The sequence below is a fragment of the Desmodus rotundus genome, chromosome 12 (genome assembly GCF_022682495.2).
Source record: "Desmodus rotundus isolate HL8 chromosome 12, HLdesRot8A.1, whole genome shotgun sequence".
NCBI classification, from domain to species: domain Eukaryota; kingdom Metazoa; phylum Chordata; class Mammalia; order Chiroptera; family Phyllostomidae; genus Desmodus; species Desmodus rotundus.
This window is the reverse complement of record NC_071398.1, coordinates 75,290,750-75,309,179: the sequence shown is the minus strand read 5'-3', so window position 1 is coordinate 75,309,179 and position 18,430 is coordinate 75,290,750. Positions and strand designations below refer to the sequence as shown.

At 52.1% G+C, this 18,430-nt stretch overlaps 2 protein-coding genes across 2 annotated transcripts; one reads left to right on the top strand and one right to left on the bottom strand.

Annotated features, from left to right (window-relative positions):
- Nucleotides 1–1,120: 1,120 nt before the first annotated feature.
- Nucleotides 1,121–4,911, top strand: KCNJ9 (potassium inwardly rectifying channel subfamily J member 9). Its single transcript, XM_024574793.3, has 2 exons — nucleotides 1,121–1,988; nucleotides 4,577–4,911. The coding sequence occupies exons 1-2, from the start codon at nucleotides 1,139–1,141 to the stop codon at nucleotides 4,909–4,911; spliced, it is 1,185 nt and encodes a 394-aa protein (XP_024430561.2). The 5' UTR covers nucleotides 1,121–1,138.
- A 3,922-nt stretch (nucleotides 4,912–8,833) lies between these two features.
- On the bottom strand, nucleotides 8,834–15,991 carry IGSF8 (immunoglobulin superfamily member 8). Its single transcript, XM_053914411.2, has 7 exons — nucleotides 15,719–15,991; nucleotides 12,285–12,662; nucleotides 11,138–11,599; nucleotides 10,381–10,788; nucleotides 9,764–10,177; nucleotides 9,281–9,414; nucleotides 8,834–9,091 (listed from the first exon to the last, which is right to left on the bottom strand). The coding sequence occupies exons 1-6, from the start codon at nucleotides 15,783–15,785 to the stop codon at nucleotides 9,299–9,301; spliced, it is 1,845 nt and encodes a 614-aa protein (XP_053770386.1). The 5' UTR covers nucleotides 15,786–15,991; the 3' UTR covers nucleotides 8,834–9,091; nucleotides 9,281–9,298.
- Between the last annotated feature and the right edge of the window lie 2,439 nt (nucleotides 15,992–18,430).

Below are 18,430 nucleotides of genomic sequence, written 5' to 3'. Positions count from 1 at the left end.
ATGCTGTCTCCACTGTGGAAAGAACCCAAGGGAAAGGGGGTGATTCTACAGCAGCAATGAGCACGATTAGTGCTCAGAGAGGGTTTCCAGTGGGACTTTCCTAGTGTAGGAATTTTCAACTCTTGCCCACTGGAGATTTTTTGCTTCCTCTCCACCACTTCCATTTCTCCTTCAGAAGCTTGTTGAGAGGAGGAAGATATGGGTGGAGATAGAGTAAGTGAGGTCCATGGAGGAAGGAACTGGGAATTTCTGTGTGTGTCAGTCTTAAGGTGAGCTTCAGAACACAAGTTGAATTGTGGAGAAAACAGATTAAGGGACTGCCCTGACAATAGCTGGGGGTAAAGGGGGCAGTAGAGCAGTGATTTTCAGCCAGTGTGTCCTATGAATTTTTAAAATATGCAATACCTGACTATTTAGTCAGGGACACTGACCTCTTTTCCCTTAGTCTGTCAAATAAAAAAAAATGACAACAGCCAACACAACAATAGCCATCTGGTGTGAATGGGTCAAAAATTATATCTTTTTTTTGTCAGATCAGCAAAAAATACATATTTTTGGTGTGCTGCAGAATTTTAGTAATTAGTTTATATGTCCAATGAGATGAAAAAGGTTGAAAATCGCTGCAGTAGAGGTAGGTTAACTGCCTGCCACAGAGCCTACAATCTAATGATTTCAAGGTAATTGCCCCCATGCCTGGGCCTTTTGTCCCGGGATGCCAGGAAGTGCTGCATACCCTAGTTAGAGGTGGTAAGGCCAAGGTCTCTGGTACCGCCTTCCCCTGAAAATAACCATCAAACTTGAACAGTGTTACCCAGTTCCGATACGTTATCCCATTTGATCCTCATGACTTGTGAGGGGTGGGAGGAGCAGGGAAGGTTGTATGTATTGTTCCCATTCTACTGATGCGGGCACTGAGGCAAAGAGATGCGAAGGACCTTGTTCAGGGTCACCCAGCCCCTCAGTGCTGGCCCAGTTGTCTGTGCCTCTCCCGTGGCGACGTTCATTGGGTCAATTTTTAAGTCTCTGCAGGAGCCCCGACGCCACCGAGTGGCTGCGGGAGGTGGCAGTGCGGACTCAAGCGAGCTTGGGGGCACTGACCCCGACCCTGACGGTGACTCCACGCTCCTCCGCCGCCGCCATGGCGCAAGAGAATGCTGCCCTCGCTCAAGGCCCTGAGGAGCCGCCCCGTCGCCGCGGCCGCCAGCGCTACGTGGAGAAGGATGGCCGGTGCAACGTGCAACAGGGCAACGTGCGCGAGACGTACCGTTACCTGACCGACCTGTTCACCACTCTGGTAGACCTGCAGTGGCGCCTCAGCCTGCTCTTCTTCGTGCTGGCCTACGCGCTCACCTGGCTTTTCTTCGGCGCCATCTGGTGGCTCATTGCCTACGGCCGTGGCGACCTGGAGCATCTGGAGGACGCGGCCTGGACCCCGTGCGTCAACAACCTCAACGGCTTCGTGGCCGCCTTCCTCTTCTCCATCGAGACGGAGACCACCATCGGCTACGGGCACCGCGTCATAACCGACCAGTGCCCCGAGGGCATCGTGCTGCTGCTGCTTCAGGCCATCCTGGGCTCTATGGTGAACGCCTTCATGGTGGGCTGCATGTTCGTCAAGATCTCACAGCCCAACAAGCGAGCTGCCACGCTCGTCTTCTCCTCTCACGCTGTGGTGTCGCTGCGCGATGGCCGCCTCTGCCTCATGTTCCGTGTGGGCGACCTGCGCTCCTCACACATCGTTGAAGCCTCCATACGCGCCAAGCTCATCCGCTCGCGCCAGACCCTGGAGGGCGAGTTCATCCCGCTGCACCAGACCGACCTCAGCGTGGGCTTCGACACGGGAGATGACCGCCTCTTCCTCGTCTCGCCGCTGGTCATCAGCCACGAGATCGACTCCGCCAGCCCCTTCTGGGAGGCATCGCGCCGTGCCCTAGAGAGAGACGACTTCGAGATTGTGGTCATCCTCGAGGGCATGGTGGAAGCCACGGGTGCGGGAGGAAGGAGGGGAGCAGGGTGGCAGGCGTGGGCAGGACTGAGGAGGGCAGGGGCAATAGGAGGGGCCGGGGACAAGGGAGAGTTTAGACCAAAAGGTTGGTGGAGGGTGAGAGAATGAGGTGAGATAGCGGACCTCTGTTGAGAGGGACATGTGAGCAGAGTGGCCTCGCAGAGAGGCCAGAGAAAGCTAGAAGAGACTCCCAGAAGTGGCCCTGGCTTGGGGCCCTGGGCTGAGAGGTCTGTGTCCTTGGGAATAAGGAAGAGGACTAATAATAGCTACCACTCACTTACCCAGCACTTCTCTGTCTTGCACATCTCCAAAGCACCTTACATCTCTGAGTTTATTTAATCTTAAGAGAACCCCTCGAAAGTAACTTCTTGTTATCGTGCTCGTTTTTCAGAGAGATTGCCCCAATGAAAGGTTGAGTAAGTGGTCCCCAGCCATATGCTAGTAAGTCATGTCTGGAGAGGACACAGGCAGTCTGGCTTCAATGTTTAGTGGTACTGAGTTGGAAGTGGGGGTTAGGTTCCCTGTTTTCATATTCTGAGAATTCTAGGTCCCTGGTATTTGGTGGTGAGGGTTTTCCATGACCTGAGTTATTCCTAGGCTGGACTTTAATGAGAGGTTGATACCTGCTGTCACTTCTGCCTCAGTTTCCCCATCCATCAAAAGATTCTCAACTTCCACTAACAAAAGAAATGGATGCTCTCAGCATTCCTAGCCACTTCTTAGAAGCAACTGGTAATGCACCTGTGATGTCAGTATCTCCCACTCAAACATACACAGTGAAGGACTTGGAAGCAGGTAGGAAAGGCCAGTGCCAAGGCAGCCAATGAGGTCCTTCAGGACTTGAGAGCTAGGGGTGGGGGGAAGATTACAAAACTGCAGGTGGATAACCAAAGGCCCACACAGTTCCTGCTACTGTTGTCAGAGATTTGCACTCTGCTGGCTTCTCTCACAAGCCTCACCCTCAAACTTCTTCCTGGCCCCTTCAAGCTGATCCTCTACACACCGCCCTCTGCCTCAGTATTACCTTTCCCTTATTAACCATCCCCAGGTTCCCCCTAGCTTTTTCCCTCCCCCACTCACCCCACCCCCTTTTCTCTCTATCTCTCCAGCTCTCAGTTTTGCCCTTATCTGAAGGAACCCGTCTCTGTCCATCCCTCTTCTAGCTTTGTACCCAGCCCCTCCCTCTTCTTGGCCCCTCTCTCCCCAGGGTCACTTCTGCCTCTTCTCCTCCTCCCCAACTGGATTCTTTTTATTCCAGCCTTTATCAAAGGAAGGAAGGGTACAACCAGTAATCCCAAGATGTCTCAGTGTGGGGCTTGCCATGGTGAGAGCCAGTCTAGCTGATGTTCACTCTTCTATTCCCCCTTGTTCTGAGGTGAACATGGACTGAGGTGGCTGGGAGAGACTCTGGGGGTAGGAAAAGAACAACTTGCCATAGGGGTGTGCCCACCCAACAGGGAGGACAGGACACAGGCCCAGGGCAAGGAGGGTGGGGTGGAGAAGATAGAGATGAGAGGTTGTCTGACTTTTCTAGAGTGGCAAAGCTGAAAAGGATGGTATTATTTTGGGTGTGAGAGTCAGGATCCAAAATGCTTTTGAAAAGCAAGTATAATGAGCCAAAACCCAACAAGATGACATTTAAAAGGAGTAAATATAAAAGTCTACATTTAGGCTTTTAAAAAATCACTTATGTAAGCACAGCATGGAAGAGCTCTGGTGAAAAAGAACTGGGGGTTTTAGTTGGCTGCAAGCTTAATGTCATAGCAATATGATACAGCTTCCAAAATGTTTCTGTAATGTAATCTTGGGCTCTATTGGCTAAAGCATCATGGCCAGAAAAGAGAGGTGGTATGCCCCCTCTTATGCAAGGATCAGGCCTCGATTGGAGTACTTATTACAAAATGCTTAAAGGATCCTCTTTGGCCATTCTGGTTAACAGTGAAGAAAGTAGAATTTTGAAAAGCCAGGTCACATGAGAAATGGTGGAAGGTGACAAGGATGTTCAGCCTGAAGAAGAGAAGACATGTTGGAACTTGAGACTCCTGTTTTCAGATACTTGAAGGGGTGTCATATGGCAGGGGAATGAAACATAAAGGTGGAAATCCCGGGAGGCAGATTTTAACTCTGTATAAAGAACAACTCAACTATTAGAGCCTCATGCAAAGGAGTAGGCACCCTGTGAGGTGGTGAGCTCTCAATTCTGGGAGGTAACCAAGTACAAGCTAGATGCCCACAATTGGGAATGCTACAGTGGGGAGCCCTGTATGAAGAAGGAAGTTGGATTAGGTGATCCCCAAGTTAAATATTAAGGTTAAGCTTCTCTGCTTGGCAACTCCAGTGGAGCGGCAGGGAGAGAGCAGGTTGGTGATGAAAAACAGTTGGACAAATGGAGAAAAGATGAGAGCTCAGCATGTACAAGAGTTGGGAAGGGAAAGAAAGTGAGCTGTACCAAAAGGGGGTGGGACACTTGGGAAGGAATATAAGAAAGAATAGGGAATAGGGCGGCAGAGTGAGAGGCAGGAGAGGGAAGCCTAATGCTGGGATCCACCTGACCCTTGCCCCTTCCCCCAGGAATGACATGCCAAGCCCGGAGCTCCTACCTGGTGGATGAGGTACTGTGGGGCCACCGCTTCACATCAGTGCTGACCCTGGAGGACGGCTTCTATGAGGTGGACTATGCCAGCTTCCACCAGACTTTTGAGGTGCCCACACCCTCGTGCAGTGCTCGTGAGCTGGCTGAGGCAGCAGCCCGCCTTGATGCCCATCTCTACTGGTCTATTCCCAGCCAGCTGGATGAGAAGGTGGAGGAGGAGGGGGGGGCAGGGGAAGGGGGAGGGGGAGAGGATGGGTCTGACAAGGAGCAGAATGGCTGCCTGCCACCCCCAGAGAGTGAGTCTAAGGTGTGACCAGTTTCTTCCAGACTCCCCTGGCAGAACCAGACGCAGGTACCTAGGGAGCTGGATATTGGAGGTGGAGAAGGAGGTAGGTGAGGTCCCTGGGAAAGTGCTAAGGCTGGAGAGTCCCCTCAGAATCTCGAGACCAGGATCCAATATAGAAGGGAAGGATCCGGATTTCAGGAAAATGGAGGGTGGGGATAAGTGAACTTACCAGCCTGTTTGTTTGACCTTCACATCTGTTCATGGGTGGATGGATAGACAGAAGGGTGAACTTACGTAGATTGGATGGATAGATGGAAGCAGATAAGAGAGACAGCTGGTAGATAAGTGGACCAACAGACAGGTAGTACACTCAGGGCTGCTGCTAACCTGTAGAGCATCTTTGTGCAAATTCTAAAAAGGCACCCTTTTCCTCCAGATTGACACCACCCCAAACCAGGGTGAGTGGCTTGGGGAACAGAGCATGGGCTGGATTCTAATCCGACTCACCTCCTCAGCCAACCTCCCTCTGTATGGCACACCTGTCTCACACAGTAGCCCCAGCTGATCCAGAGAGAATGCTGGATGGAGGTGGGCAGAGATGAAGAGGTGCCTTCCCAGCTCCACTCCCACCATTATGACAGGCTGGGCAAGCAGATGAAAGACTGTAGGGATTGCTCAGGAGGTGTATAAATGACCTTGTCTACTGCATAGGGAAACAGGAAGTGGGGAGCTGCCAGAGCTGGGGCTCTGGGAAAGGAGACCTCTTTTCTGACAGTGTAGTAAGATTTCTTAAGTACCTCTGCAGATGTGGGAAGGGAGAGGTTCTGAGGAGGAAGAGGGCCAGGGAGAGATGGGATGTGAGGTCACTAGAGCTGGGACACAGGGGCCCTTGGGAAAGTAGAATTAGACTTGGGGCACAGTGAGAGGGGGTCATTCATATTGTTCATTGGGTGTTCATTGGGTATAGAACACTGAACCAGGCATACAGGAGATGAACAGTCAGAGACCCATTTCCTATTCGAAATATAGTGTACATGGGAAAAATAGAAATATGCCTATGGCAACTGTTTCAAACTGAGAACCTGAGCAGTTTCTCTGAGCAGGGGTAGAAAAGTTTGGTAATCAGAAGCTAGGGATTGAGCAAGACACAGAGAATGAGCTAAACCAGCAGCTGTAACACTTGAGAGTACATCAGAGTCACCTGGAGGGCTTGTAGAACTAGACTTCGACTTCACTCCCAGAGTTTCTGATCCAATAGGTCTGAGGTGGAGACCAAACATTTGCATTTCTAATGAGTTCCCAGGTCATGCTGACACTGCTGTAATGGGAATCCCAGTTTGAGAACTTCTGCTGTAATGGAAGACCTGGAGGTCATATCAGGATGTGGAGTTTACAAGCTAAGGAGTACCTGAGGAGAAGCTGAAGAATCTTGGGGTGGAGACTGAAATATAAAGGGTGGAGTTTTGTGCATGATGAAAGGAGACCCTGAAAGCCAGGCTGATGAGTTTAACTGTGGGCCCAGGAACTCAACCATCAGTGGAAATAGGACAGTGACAACTAGAGATAGTTTTGGAGAAGTTCAGATAGGAGGAAGCAGTCAGGAGGCCTTGAGGGGATTCCTGAGGAGGTGGCGGGGATCTGCAGCAGGAAATGGCAAAGGAAGGAATCCCGTGTAGGTTCTTAGTTTCACAGTAGCATCCTTGCTGAAAGCATTTTTGTTACAGGCGTTTTTGCCACATAACTAATTGGCTATAAGGGAATTTTGCCATTAAAAGGAAGGACATTTAAAAGGACATAAAAATTAAAGACTGTATTGTGAAATACAGAGTATTCAAATACATTTAAAAAGTGTGTAGACTCAGGGCAGTACTGCACAAGTCACTGATTTTACTTTGTGGTTGCACCTAAGTACTTATCTTAGTGCTATGGGAAATGTGGGTTTACTCTGCACCTTCAAAGAGAGACCTCAGCCTCTCTTCCCCCCCACCCCCAGTGTAATGTCTTTCATAACCAACTCTTGGGGCAAATTTTCATCATCTGGACGGAATGCTATTTTAATACCAGCACCCCACCTACTTGCTGCTGTATAGACCATTATGAAAACTAAGATTTATATATAATATAAAAATGGGAGTACTGCAAGAACTTTTATGAATGGAGAAATGAAACCAAAATGATAACTAGATTAAATACATTAAATCCGCTGAAGGTGATTCATTTGTCAATGGAGAAACGAAACCAAACAAACACAACAACCCCCTCCCAAAAAACTGTCAGTCAGTTATTTTATCTCTCCCACACCAAAATTACCTTATGGTCAGTTATTATGCAGTGAAAATGTTTGGGGCAAAATGCTTGCAGCAAAGATATCTGCAGCAAAGATGCTACAATGAACATACTGGAGGTACCCTTGTAGCACTTCAGAGGCAGGATTAAATGTGGTAGAGAATGTGAGAGAGGCGAGGCATCCAACATCTGGCTGTATCTGTGGCCTATGGTCTACGCAGCTAGGACAGAAGCCCCTGCAGATGCTATTCCCATCCCACATCCACCCCCTTCCTGTATCATCCCAGTCACCAAGGGCAGCTACCCAGGATGGTGAGTGGAGAGCAATAGCAAGTTAAGAAGCAGAGTTAAAGGGGACCTGAGGCTGGCCTCCTGGGAGAAAAGAGTGTGCCCAAACAGGCACACCCTCTGACACTGGCTACACCCCAATCCTGCCCTTTAATAATAGTCTGGGCCCCTTGGGAGAAAGCACCCCACTCTGCTCTGTTCCAGGCTGGGAAGCTGAGGTCCAGTGGGACCTGTACCTCCTAAAAGCAGAAATGGGGATTTCAGAGGGAGCCCATGCCAGTTTGGGTTCACTCAGAGAGGACATCTTTGCCTCAAGTCACAGGGCCATATGAGTCATTATCAAAGATGACATCCCGGAAACCTGGTGTCACCTGAAGAACAAATGTTGGGATGCAGGATAGGGACTCATTTAACTCAGTGAAAAGGCTGGAGTCTCAACAGGAGAGTAGGCTGTCTGTATACATACAAACACACACTCATGCACTAGTTAATCCAGCGCAATTGAATGGGAAGAGACACTGAGGCTGGATAGAAGTCACTGAGACCCCACCATACCTTTCCTCGCTTCTCAGAGCACCATTGGGTACAGTGCAAGGAGTCATGAGACCTAGATTCTAGTCCAGACACGGCCACTCATTAGCTCTATTACTCTGGGTAAGTCACATCACTTCTCTGGGACTCAGTTTCCCGACCTGTAAAAATAACACTTAGCAAACTAGTAATGTTCAATAAATGTTTAAATAACTGAATTGAATGAGGTAGCCTGGGTGCCTTTTAAGGTACAGTGGAGTAACAATTCTAAGATTAAAGAACCCTTAGGCAAAGGGGTGAGGAAAGGCCTGGAGGGTACCTATGGGGGGCAGGTGTATGCATGGGCTCTGGACACACAGGCCCCCCTTGACTGCTCTTGTAACCACCATCCAGGAAGGGCTGTGTTCTGGGGTTTCTATTGTGCTGCTGTCAGACAAAATAATGAAGATGGGGAGGAAAAAGGCTGAGGTTCCAGGGCCAGTGGGAGGAGTCATGTCCAAGACCAGCAGGACCAGCAGAATGAGAAGGCAGAGTAGTGCCAGGAACTCAGAATGGGCACTGGCCCCAGAAAGCCTGTGCCCTGCAACCTGGAAGCAGCTGGGAGAGGGCACCCCCCACTGAGCAGGAGTTCCAACAAGAATTGGCTCAGCACTGACAGGTAAGACAGCAGATGGGACCCAGGTGTCCCTTACTGGGTGGGTGGCACAGCCCACAGAGGCCAGATGGTGTTTGTGTGGTAGGAAGAGGGGCCTGGGTCATCCAGAATGGGTTACCAACCCCCCAGAACTCCCTACCACACCCCCAAGCCTCATACAGCCTGATGGCAGGGAAACCACACCCACCCTGGGTTTTATAAAACAAGTTTATTCACATTTTAGAAAAACTAATTCTAGGAGAGGGAAGGCCTCCCTACAGGCTGGGTATGAGATCGGGATCAGAAAGCCAGAGGGAGGAGTCAGGAAGGAAAGAGTGGGGAATGGAGGCCATACTCCCCACTATGGGTGGAGATAGGTCAAATAAATTAAAGGAAGGGCAGACAGAGGAAGAGGGTATCCATGCAACCAGAGTTGGGTTTGGAGCTGGGCTGGAAGACAGTCAACACCTGTGAGAAATGGAAAGAAAGCATGGAGTGGGCTGAGGAGAGCCCTGGGTGGGGCTCCCTCCCAGCTCTCACCTGGTGAACAGGGTCTTGCAGAGAACTATGACTTGGCTCCTCCTCCAGGTGGGGCCATGGAGCAAGCAGCTTATCTCAGGGCTAGAGAAGGCAAGGCTAGGGGTTCTTTTCTCTTACCTGGGGTGGGGCAAGGGATCACCGTTTTCGCAGCCTCTTCATGAAGCAGCAAGTGATGGTGCTAAGGATGGTGGCGCCTGTGACTAGGGCAACCCCTGCACCCAGCAGCAGGGGCACGAACAGAGTGTCCAGGGCTGGGTGAGAGAGAATGGCTGGGTTCAGCCGCGGGTGCCATTGCCCTTCACACACTGTTCCACTGAAGTCCCAGCACCTTCTCTCTCAAATTGTCTGTGCGCATCTCCTTCTCAGTCACAGAAAGCCCTCCCAGTCCACTCCCTGCCCTCTCTACATTCAAGTAAACCTCCACCACCAAGGACCCTCGAGAAGGTGGGCACTGGGGGACTGAGAGCTGTATTTATAAGACACTTTATGTGAAGAGATGTGGAGAGGAAGAGGGGACAGAAGAAGGATTAGAATGGAGGAACATGAGTGTGGCACTGGAGGAAGGTGGTGAGGGAGGAGGGGAGAGTGGGGGTCACTCACCATGCATGTAGGGGTACACTGTGACAGGCCCTGAACGGGCACTGCCCACCTGGTACCAGCTGTAGTCAGTGTGCTGTACCCAGGCACTGGGGGCACAGTGATATACACCTTCGTCCTTGGGCCCCAAGCTGTGTAGTCTCAGCCGATGGCTTCGGGGCCCCACCAGCTCCACGCTGACAGGGCCTCCTCCAGGCCTGACCCCCAGTTTTGCCACACCATCCTGATCCATGCCACCAACGAGCTGGGTAGAGGAAGAGCTCAGCTCCCCATCCTCAGGTCGCTCTACCCACCAGTTGGTGGCCAGTCGCAGCCCTGGGGGGCCACCCCGCACAGAGATGTTGCACAGCAGGGAGGCAGTCTCCCCGCGGTATACCGTGCCTCCTGCCAGCCATGCCAGAGCCTCCAGCACCACACCTGCACAACAAAAGCCATGGGATCAGAGGACAAAGGGTCAGGGGTAGAAAGCATCTGGTCAGGACAGCTATCCAAGCAATACCCAGGAAATTCAAGGTGTCTCCACAACCTCAGGAATGTGAGACTAAAGCATGCAGGCAGCTGACGTACAGAGAGAGGCATAGTGACAAAAGGGTTCTACAAGCCCAACCCACCCCTCTTACCTTCCTCCCGCACATGCACAGGTAGGGGCCGGGAGCGAGCACTGGCTGCTTCACGAAGCCGGGCCCCAGACCCTCGGACGTAAGCCTTGGCAAGGCAGCGGTATGTGCCCGTGTCGCCAGGCTGGGCAGCCTCCAGCCGTAGCCGGTAGGTTCTGGATGCCACCTTCTCCATGGCAATGTGTCGGCCCTCATAGCCAGGGCCCAGGCTGCCCACACCCTCTGTGTCCAACTGGGCTACCAGGCGGCCAGGCCCAGGTGCCCCTGCAGGTGCCATCTCCCAGCCCACAGAGTATGCCGCATGATGGCCTGGTGGGGGCAGTGTCCCTGACACATTGCACAGCAGTTCCAAGGGTTCCCCTGGGCCAATCCGACGTTCACCAGGTCCCACTGCCACTGCTAGCTGGCTGGCTGAAACATAGGAAGGGAAAGAAGTGTCACAAAGACAGGAGGAGGCACAGAGCACCTAACTCCCCATCTGTAGTTCCTTTGAAGGCAACAACTTTAAGGCCAATCATCTGACCCTCACAGGGTATGACCATCTCCCTTACCCAGAGGCCTGACTCACGCCTTCCATCACGGCCCTCCTATCTCCACACCCAATTCTAAGCAGAGAAAACCCCTCATGGGTACAGAGAGAAGCAATGCTCGTAGGACTGCTTACTCTCAGGAAGGTGAGCCCCCTAGTCTGACAATGACCATCTAATGTCCCGTGTCCATGGTGCCCTCTGAGATATTGGCTCCCAGCTCCTACACTCACACAGGGTCTGCACGTCCACATGGGCCAGGACAGCCCTCTTCTCCGCTATTTGGGACCAGGTGCCATCAGGATCCTGAATCCACTCAGCAGCAGTACAGTGGTAGGTTCCAGCATCCTCTGCCTGGGCACCCCCCAGTACCATGCGGTACCTCTCAGCCCCCTCCTTGCCAAGTCGCAGCTCCCCTGCAGCTAGCCGCTCGGCATAGGAAGCACCAGCCTCCACGGCCAGGTCAGGCCGGAGTCCCACCACTTCTTGTAGAGTCACTCGTCCCACAGGTGCCTCAGGAACAGCTCGTCCAAAGGACACAGCCAGGTGTGTGTGCTTCTGCGTGCTTGTCCGAGCCAGGCAGCCCAGTGCCAGCTCCTGCCCCTCATGCACTGTCAGACGAGTGGGAGAAGTCTGGGCCTGGCGGCCTCGGGGCCCTGGGGAGGTTGCAGATACCTGCAGCATATCTGGAAGAACTAAAGAGAACAGCTGGAGTGAAGAAGGGCTGGGAGCTGGCAGCCTTCATTATTGTTTCCTATATACAATGTATTTCCCTGAATAGACTGTGAGCTCCTATAGGGCGAAGATTTCATGGTATATTATTTTTTCTGTAACCCAGTGGTGCCAAGCACAGTGCTGGGTACAAAACAAGCATTCAATAAATACTTGCTGAATATCAGAACCAGCCCATTGCCTACTCACCCTTATGTTTGGCACTGACCCCTGTTTGAAAACATCAGAAAAGTGGCTCTGTCTTCCTTCTCAGAAGACAAAAAACTTAAGAGAACAAGACTGTCACATGGTCTCACTCCTCCTACCCCACCTCTGCTTTCTCCTCTCCTCACCCAGATCTGGATCCTAGATTCTCCAGTAATGGAGTTGATTCACCCTGTTAGGGAATGAAGAGGGTTCAGAGAGTTTAAGGATGCTTCCCCTTTCCCAGGAAGTAATTCAATGGCATAAGAAGAGTATTGGACTAGAAGGGGTTAAAGTCCCAGACAAGCCACTAACTTTGTTGGGTGACTTTGTGCAAGTCACTTCACATCTTTGGGCCTCAGGTTCCTCATCTGCAAAACCTAAGGGGTTGTTAGATAGGTCCTGCAGGACCTGACTTTCTGCCCTTTTGGGGAGCTGGCCCCACCCCTTCCCAGGGCCCAGTACCTCTCAGTTCCACCTTGCTGCTATAGCTGCCCAGGTAGCGGTCATCAGTGGAGGGTGTGTAGCACTCATACACGCCAGCGTCCTGAGCCTGCAGGCGGGTGATCTTGAGCATCACGGCATCACCGCGCAGACGCTGCACCTGCACCTCACCAGCTGCCACACGGGGCCCAAAGACAGCATAGGAGAATCGGGTATCCCTGGTACTAACAATGCCCAGTGCAGCCTCTGGGGCCTCAGGCCTGTACAGGAACCACTCAAAGTCCTGTTGGGCAGGGCCCTCGTAGCCAGTAACATTGCAGGAGATAGAGATGGCTGTGCCAGCCACCCGGTACAGCGGGCCCTCGGGGACCAGCACCTCCCGGGCATAGCACCCAACTCCTGTAGACAAGAAGAAGAAAAGTTGGGAATGCCTGGATCCCCATTGCATCCTCCCACTATCAGCACCATTCTTGACCCTTCCCCCTAAAAGGAAAGGAAACCTGGGGGAAGTTGCTAAGCCACTTGGGCCATGTTCTGAAAATAGGGAGAAAAAATGCTGGGAGATTAGACACCTGGGACTCAGGAGCTGATATAGAGCCAGGTTTTCCTCAGAACCTATCCCATTTCTGGTGGACCAGAAGTGGAGTGTCTATGTGCAGAAAGGAGAACATCTGCTTTCTTTTTTAACCATTTCCTGATTCCAGCTGTACCATGATTCCCTCCCTACCAACCCCCTAGTCTCATGTCTGTGGTTCCTGCTCTGGCCTGGTCAGCAGAGCCTTCTAGCTAAGAGATTCTGAAACCATATGTCCCCCTCCTTTGTTTGAGAGGAGCTGGCAACTTCTTGTTCAAAAGGGCTGGTTGGCTCAGCTGTGTCACCTGGGCCAGGGGACTCCAGACAATGGAGCCAGTGGCCCAAGCTGGACAGGGCACAGACCCAGTCATTTCTCACCATACAATACCCTCCCCTCTCCAGCTGTGCCATGAGCTCACTGCTTCTACAACTCCACTGGGCTGTGGAGACAACTGAGCCTTATGGGGGAAAAGCCAGCCTCTGCCCTGGCCTCTGGGGACAGAATATCCCTCCCTGCCCCACAAGTGCCTGCCAATCTTCCAGGCTGGCCCAGCTGAGGCACAATGTCCCCCTCCCCTAACTCCCCAACAAAAGCCTTCATTTGCATATGACATGCATTCTTTTATATATGGCTCCCTTTCCAGAGGCAGGAAATCCCCAGATGCCTCTTCCCACCTTTCTCATAACTCTCTTCTTCACTCCCCCCACCCCCGCCCCACTGCACTGCCCTAGCTGATAATCCTGGGGGCTTGAAGGGCTCAGCTTTCTCCTTCCATTCTAGCCCCACTAGATAAGATCATGGAACCTCAGAATGTAAGGAGGACTAGGGCAGACCCCTGCCTCCATTTTACAGATGAGAAAGGTAAGGCAGAAGATCCAACTGTCCGTGAATGGCTTCCACACATCCCTGCAGAGGGAGATGGGGAACTCCAAGGCCTAAAGGGGAAACCTCACCAACCAGAATGTCACTCCCAGGAGCATCCCTGAGGCCTGTCCACAGTGGCTGAAGGAAAATGGAAACACCGAGTCTGTGGTCAAACTGTCTTCCAGCTCCTCCAGAAGTACTCCCCCTTGACTCTCCTACCTGAGTAGGCTCCTTGCTCTTCTTCCTATGGCTGAGTCTCCTGGAGAACTTGTGATAGCCCAGTTAGAGGGCAGACGGGGGGTCAGCCCCATTTCTTTCCCCAGCTATATGGCCTGGACCTGTCTCTTAACCTCCCAGGCCTCAATTTCCACACTAAGGAGAGCTAACAGCTTCTCCTCTGACAGTGTGACTCACAAGGACATATCGCCTGAGGTCACTTTATAATCAGGGTGCTGACAAAGATGGGCGAGCTGACACCTTCCCTGGTCTCCACCTTCACAGGCCTCCAAGGCACAGTCTGCTCAGAAGGGCCTCCTCCCACCTTCCTGGCTTCACAACTGTTTGGAGAGCCCCATGGGAAAGTCACCCCTCACCCCCACCTTAGGAAACCAGCTTGGCAGGCAACTCTCACCACTGAGGTCCCCTCCTCTGTATTAGTAGTGAGGGAAGGGAGAGCAAAGAGACTTGCTTTGCAGTAAGACAGATCTGGGTTCAAATCATAGACCCAACATTCACTAGATGTGTTCTCTGGTCATGTTACTCCATTTTTCTCATCTTCAAAATGACTGTAAGTGCAGGCTGGCTCTTTCATCTCTGTGCTTCATTCACACTTCCCCACCTCCCCTGGGCTCCTCACTACTCTACACTGTCCACTGGGGAAAATGGGCTAAGTGCTAGGCAACAGGGCTCTCTGACATCCTCCTGCCTACCACCCAGGGCCCCAAGGAGAGGGCTCATTCTACTCCCACAAGGCCCAGAGAACTGTAGTACAGGGAGACTGTTTGATGCCTCTGTGGAGCTCTGGTCCAGAAAAGGCCGCTGGGGCTAAGTCAGTCTGCGCCTGGACTATGGCAGCTCTGAATTCTGGCAGCAAAGCTATCCTCTCACCTTACCCCCCACACTGTGCTCTTATGTCAAGGGCTTCAGTCTCCGGAACATCTCTGTACAGGCAGTCTCACTGTATTGATGCCATACTCCTCCCCAGATCATCTTCAGGGACCCTTCAGTTCATGCCAAAAACAATTCCAATGTTACTGCCCTTATGCATCCATGCTGCATCCATGCAGCAGTGGCCCATAACACCCCACCATGAACACCTACCATGACAGAAACAGGGTGCTTGGAGATCCCAGCATCAGTCTCCTTGGAGCCTGGTTTGTCCCCAGGCAGGAAAGCTGGGACTGAGTGGGTGTGACCAGCAGTGGGAGACTAGAGAACCAAGCGCCATCTGGGTGTGGGGAAGTGGGGCAAAGAGGGACCCTGGCCAGGTCGGAGATGGGGGTGAGAGAGGGAACTGTGCCCAACCTCAAACGATGAAATGCGCAACCTCAGAGGATAAAGTGTGTGTGCGCTTGAGGTTGGAGGCAATTGGGGGAGACTTACTTCAAAGATCGTGGGCAGAACCGGCCCCTGGGCCTGCAGCCAACTTGGGGCAATTATGAAAACTGGCAGGCAATGCCCACGCAGGCTGGGCCTGAAGCAGAATGTGAGGCAGAGAACATTTGGGTGCAGCGAACCCAAGATCTGAGTATGCCGACTGAGAAATGGGACCTGGCCTCCTGAGACCTGGAGGTCCCCGGGGCAGCACCTCAGTGGGTCCTCATTGCGCTCCAGCCTGGGGCCTAGCGCTGGGGATCCTTCACCCCACCCGAGACTGCCCGGGTGGTCTGATGACGCCTCTAACGAAAAGTGGGATGAGAGATGCTCCGAAATGCTGAGAAGGCTGGCCGGGCTGGGCTCCAGGTGGCAGGCACCTGCCGGGCGGGGCGGGGGGCTAAAAACAGGGACTGGGCTTACCCAGCATTAGTAGCAGCAGCAGCAGCAGCGGCGGAGGCAGCGGCGGCACGGGACCGAGGCCGCCCATCCTGCGCAGCTGGCTCTGGGGAGACTCCAGGGATAGCGCGAGCTCTGGGTGGCCAGGGGCTCCGAGGGGGGCATGCCCGGGTAGGGGGCGCAGAGCGGAGCCGCGAAGCGTGGGTGCTCGGAGAAGTGCTCAGCGGAGAGGGAGCTGCCAAATCCCCTCCTCCCCTCCCCTTCTTCCTCCACCCTCCTCCCACCGCTTTCCCTCCCTCCGCTGAGACAGGAAATCATTCCCGCCCTGCCCCGCCCAGGCTCCGGCCCCGCCCCCGCCCCAGCCACTGGCTGACCGCTGGGCCGCAGGTTTCCCCCGGGTCTGGCCGGATCCTCAATCCGCTTCGACCCTTCCGGACCCTGGCCCCACCCGAATCCCTAGTATTGCACCTTGGCCCTGTTTCGGGCTTCGTGCAGACTACTGCACCAGCCGCGACTCCGCCCCTGTGCAGGGCTCAGTGGTAGCCTGAGTCTCGGACTTTTGCCCTGGCTCCGCCCTGACCCGGACCCTGGTCCCGCTCACTTTAGTCCGGGCCCTCCCAGGCTCCGCCCCTAACCAGGTCCGGGACTAGGGCCCGACTCCTCCCTGACCCCGGCCAGGCCCCGCCCACTTCACCTTTGCCTCCGCCCCTCCCAGCTCAGCGGGAATCTGGGCGGGAGCTCCATCCCCATTCTAGTTGGCGTGTGCTGGCGACCCCCAGGCTCAGCCAAATCCGCATCCACCGCCTCACTGTGCCCTCCCAGTCCGTACCTGCCAACCTTTTCGCTGAGAGTTGGGTGTAGGAGCCCTGAACTTGGTGAGTGTGACCACGCACTTAGAATTCGGTTATTTGCTCCGGGCTGCTAAGCCTTGCAGCAAACCCCGCTCAAGTGGGCATGGGCACAATAGGAGGGTACATCCGCTGGGCGCCTTCAATTCCTGGTGACTCTTGGTCTAGTTACTTAAACTCCTTCTACTCCAGTTTTCTTGGCAAGTTGACATCCACCCCAAACCGTTTTTGTGACGATTAATTGAAATAACGTACATAAGGTAACGTACATAATAACACAAAATAGAATATATATACATATCACCTCAGAGAGCTAGCTTTTTCCAGGAAAATCAGCAGACCCAAGGCAGCAGGACCTCCAGACCTGACTAATAATCACAAGGACCTGACTAATGGTCACAAGCTCCAGACCTCTGGCAGGCTAAAGATAACATCTTGACCTATGTTATGTTTCCAATCCTGAGGTGGACCCCTGGGTACTTTCCCATGAAACCAGGAAGAGGGACACTGGGACAGACCTCAGAAGTGTTCTTAAAACCTGAAGAAATGATTTATTACCTTTATTTCACCTGCAACCAATCAGCTCCCAGCACGACCCAGAAACCCTAAACCATGGTGGCTTGTGATTTTGCCCTATATAATCTGAAAGCTATATACAATCAGGGAGCTTGGGCTTTTGAGCATTTGCTTCCAGTTCTCCTGGGTGGCACCATTCATAATAAAAATAGCCAATATTTTTCCACTGCAATTCTCAGTGTTTAGTGTTTGGCCTTGCTAGCACCAGGTGGACAAACTCCTGTTCTGTAACATCATAGACACCATTTGTGGGAGCCCTATACCATAAGGCCCTTTTGGAATGTTTATGTAAGAAATATCCAAACTTATAGAAAATTTTTATAAATTTATTGGAGCCAAACTGACGACAATTGCCGGAAAGCAAAATCTCAGTCGATAGAGAAACTACTCCAGAGAATGGTAATCTTTGTCACATTAGAATAAATGGAGGAAATGTAAGCAGGGTTACATGAAATCCTTTTGTGGGAGATTAAGGAGGCAGGAGAAGGCAAACCGAGGAAATCTCTGGGAATTAATAAAAAGGCAAATTAGAGAAATGCATACTTCTTTTACATTGGTGGGTACAGAATAATTAATAATTAACATGTACAGCACACAGAGATGGTATGCAGGCAACAAGGTAACAATGAGGAGGGCCCTGGCTGGACTGCTCAGTTGGTTAGAGTGTCTTCCAGATTACTCCAAGGCTGCAGGGTCCATCCCTAGTCAGGGCACATACAAGAATCAACCAATAAATGCATAAGTGGAAAAACAAATTGATGTTTCTCTCTTTCCCCTTTTCTGTCTCTAAAATCAATTTAAAAAATGAAAAGAAACCAATGAGGATTCTGTGGTCCAATGCTCTGGCCCTGGGGGCTGTGCTTTAAGGATTCTAGAAAAAAGGAAAACTCTGACATTTCAAAGGTATGTTATCATAGATGCAAAACAACAATAGGCTCTCTTAAAGTAAAGATTGACCTTTGTCAAGGAAACTGCAGGCCCAGGAAGGGGACTACCCACTATGTCCCACTTTTAGCTAGAAGAATTTTTATGTTCAGACCATCCTATGTGGTCCCTGCTTTTGTAAGGCCAGCCATGCTGGCCTTCCCTGAGCTTATGAGGTTTAGTATGTGTCCCCTTGTTTTCTGTCACAAATATGGTGTAACTTAACAGATAAGAAGCCTGAGGCTCAGAGGGATTAAGCATTTTGGTCAAGACCACACAGCTTTTAAGTGGCCAAGGTATGTTACCAAGGCCCCAAGTTTTCCCACATCCTATTGCCTGTGTTTCCAAGCCTCTCCACCGTATAAACTCATTCACCCAACAATTACTG

Coding starts and splice junctions, on each gene's coding strand:
- KCNJ9 (XM_024574793.3), top strand. CDS start 1,139: ATGGCGCAAGAGAATGCTGCCCTCGCTCAAGGCCCTGAGGAGCCGCCC. Junction 1,989..4,576: donor GGGCATGGTGGAAGCCACGG/GTGCGGGAGGAA, acceptor CCCTTCCCCCAG/GAATGACATGCCAAGCCCGG.
- IGSF8 (XM_053914411.2), bottom strand. CDS start 15,785: ATGGGCGGCCTCGGTCCCGTGCCGCCGCTGCCTCCGCCGCTGCTGCTG. Junction 11,600..12,284: donor CAGCAAGGTGGAACTGAGAG/GTACTGGGCCCT, acceptor TGTTCTCTTTAG/TTCTTCCAGATATGCTGCAG. Junction 10,789..11,137: donor TGTGGACGTGCAGACCCTGT/GTGAGTGTAGGA, acceptor CCTATGTTTCAG/CCAGCCAGCTAGCAGTGGCA.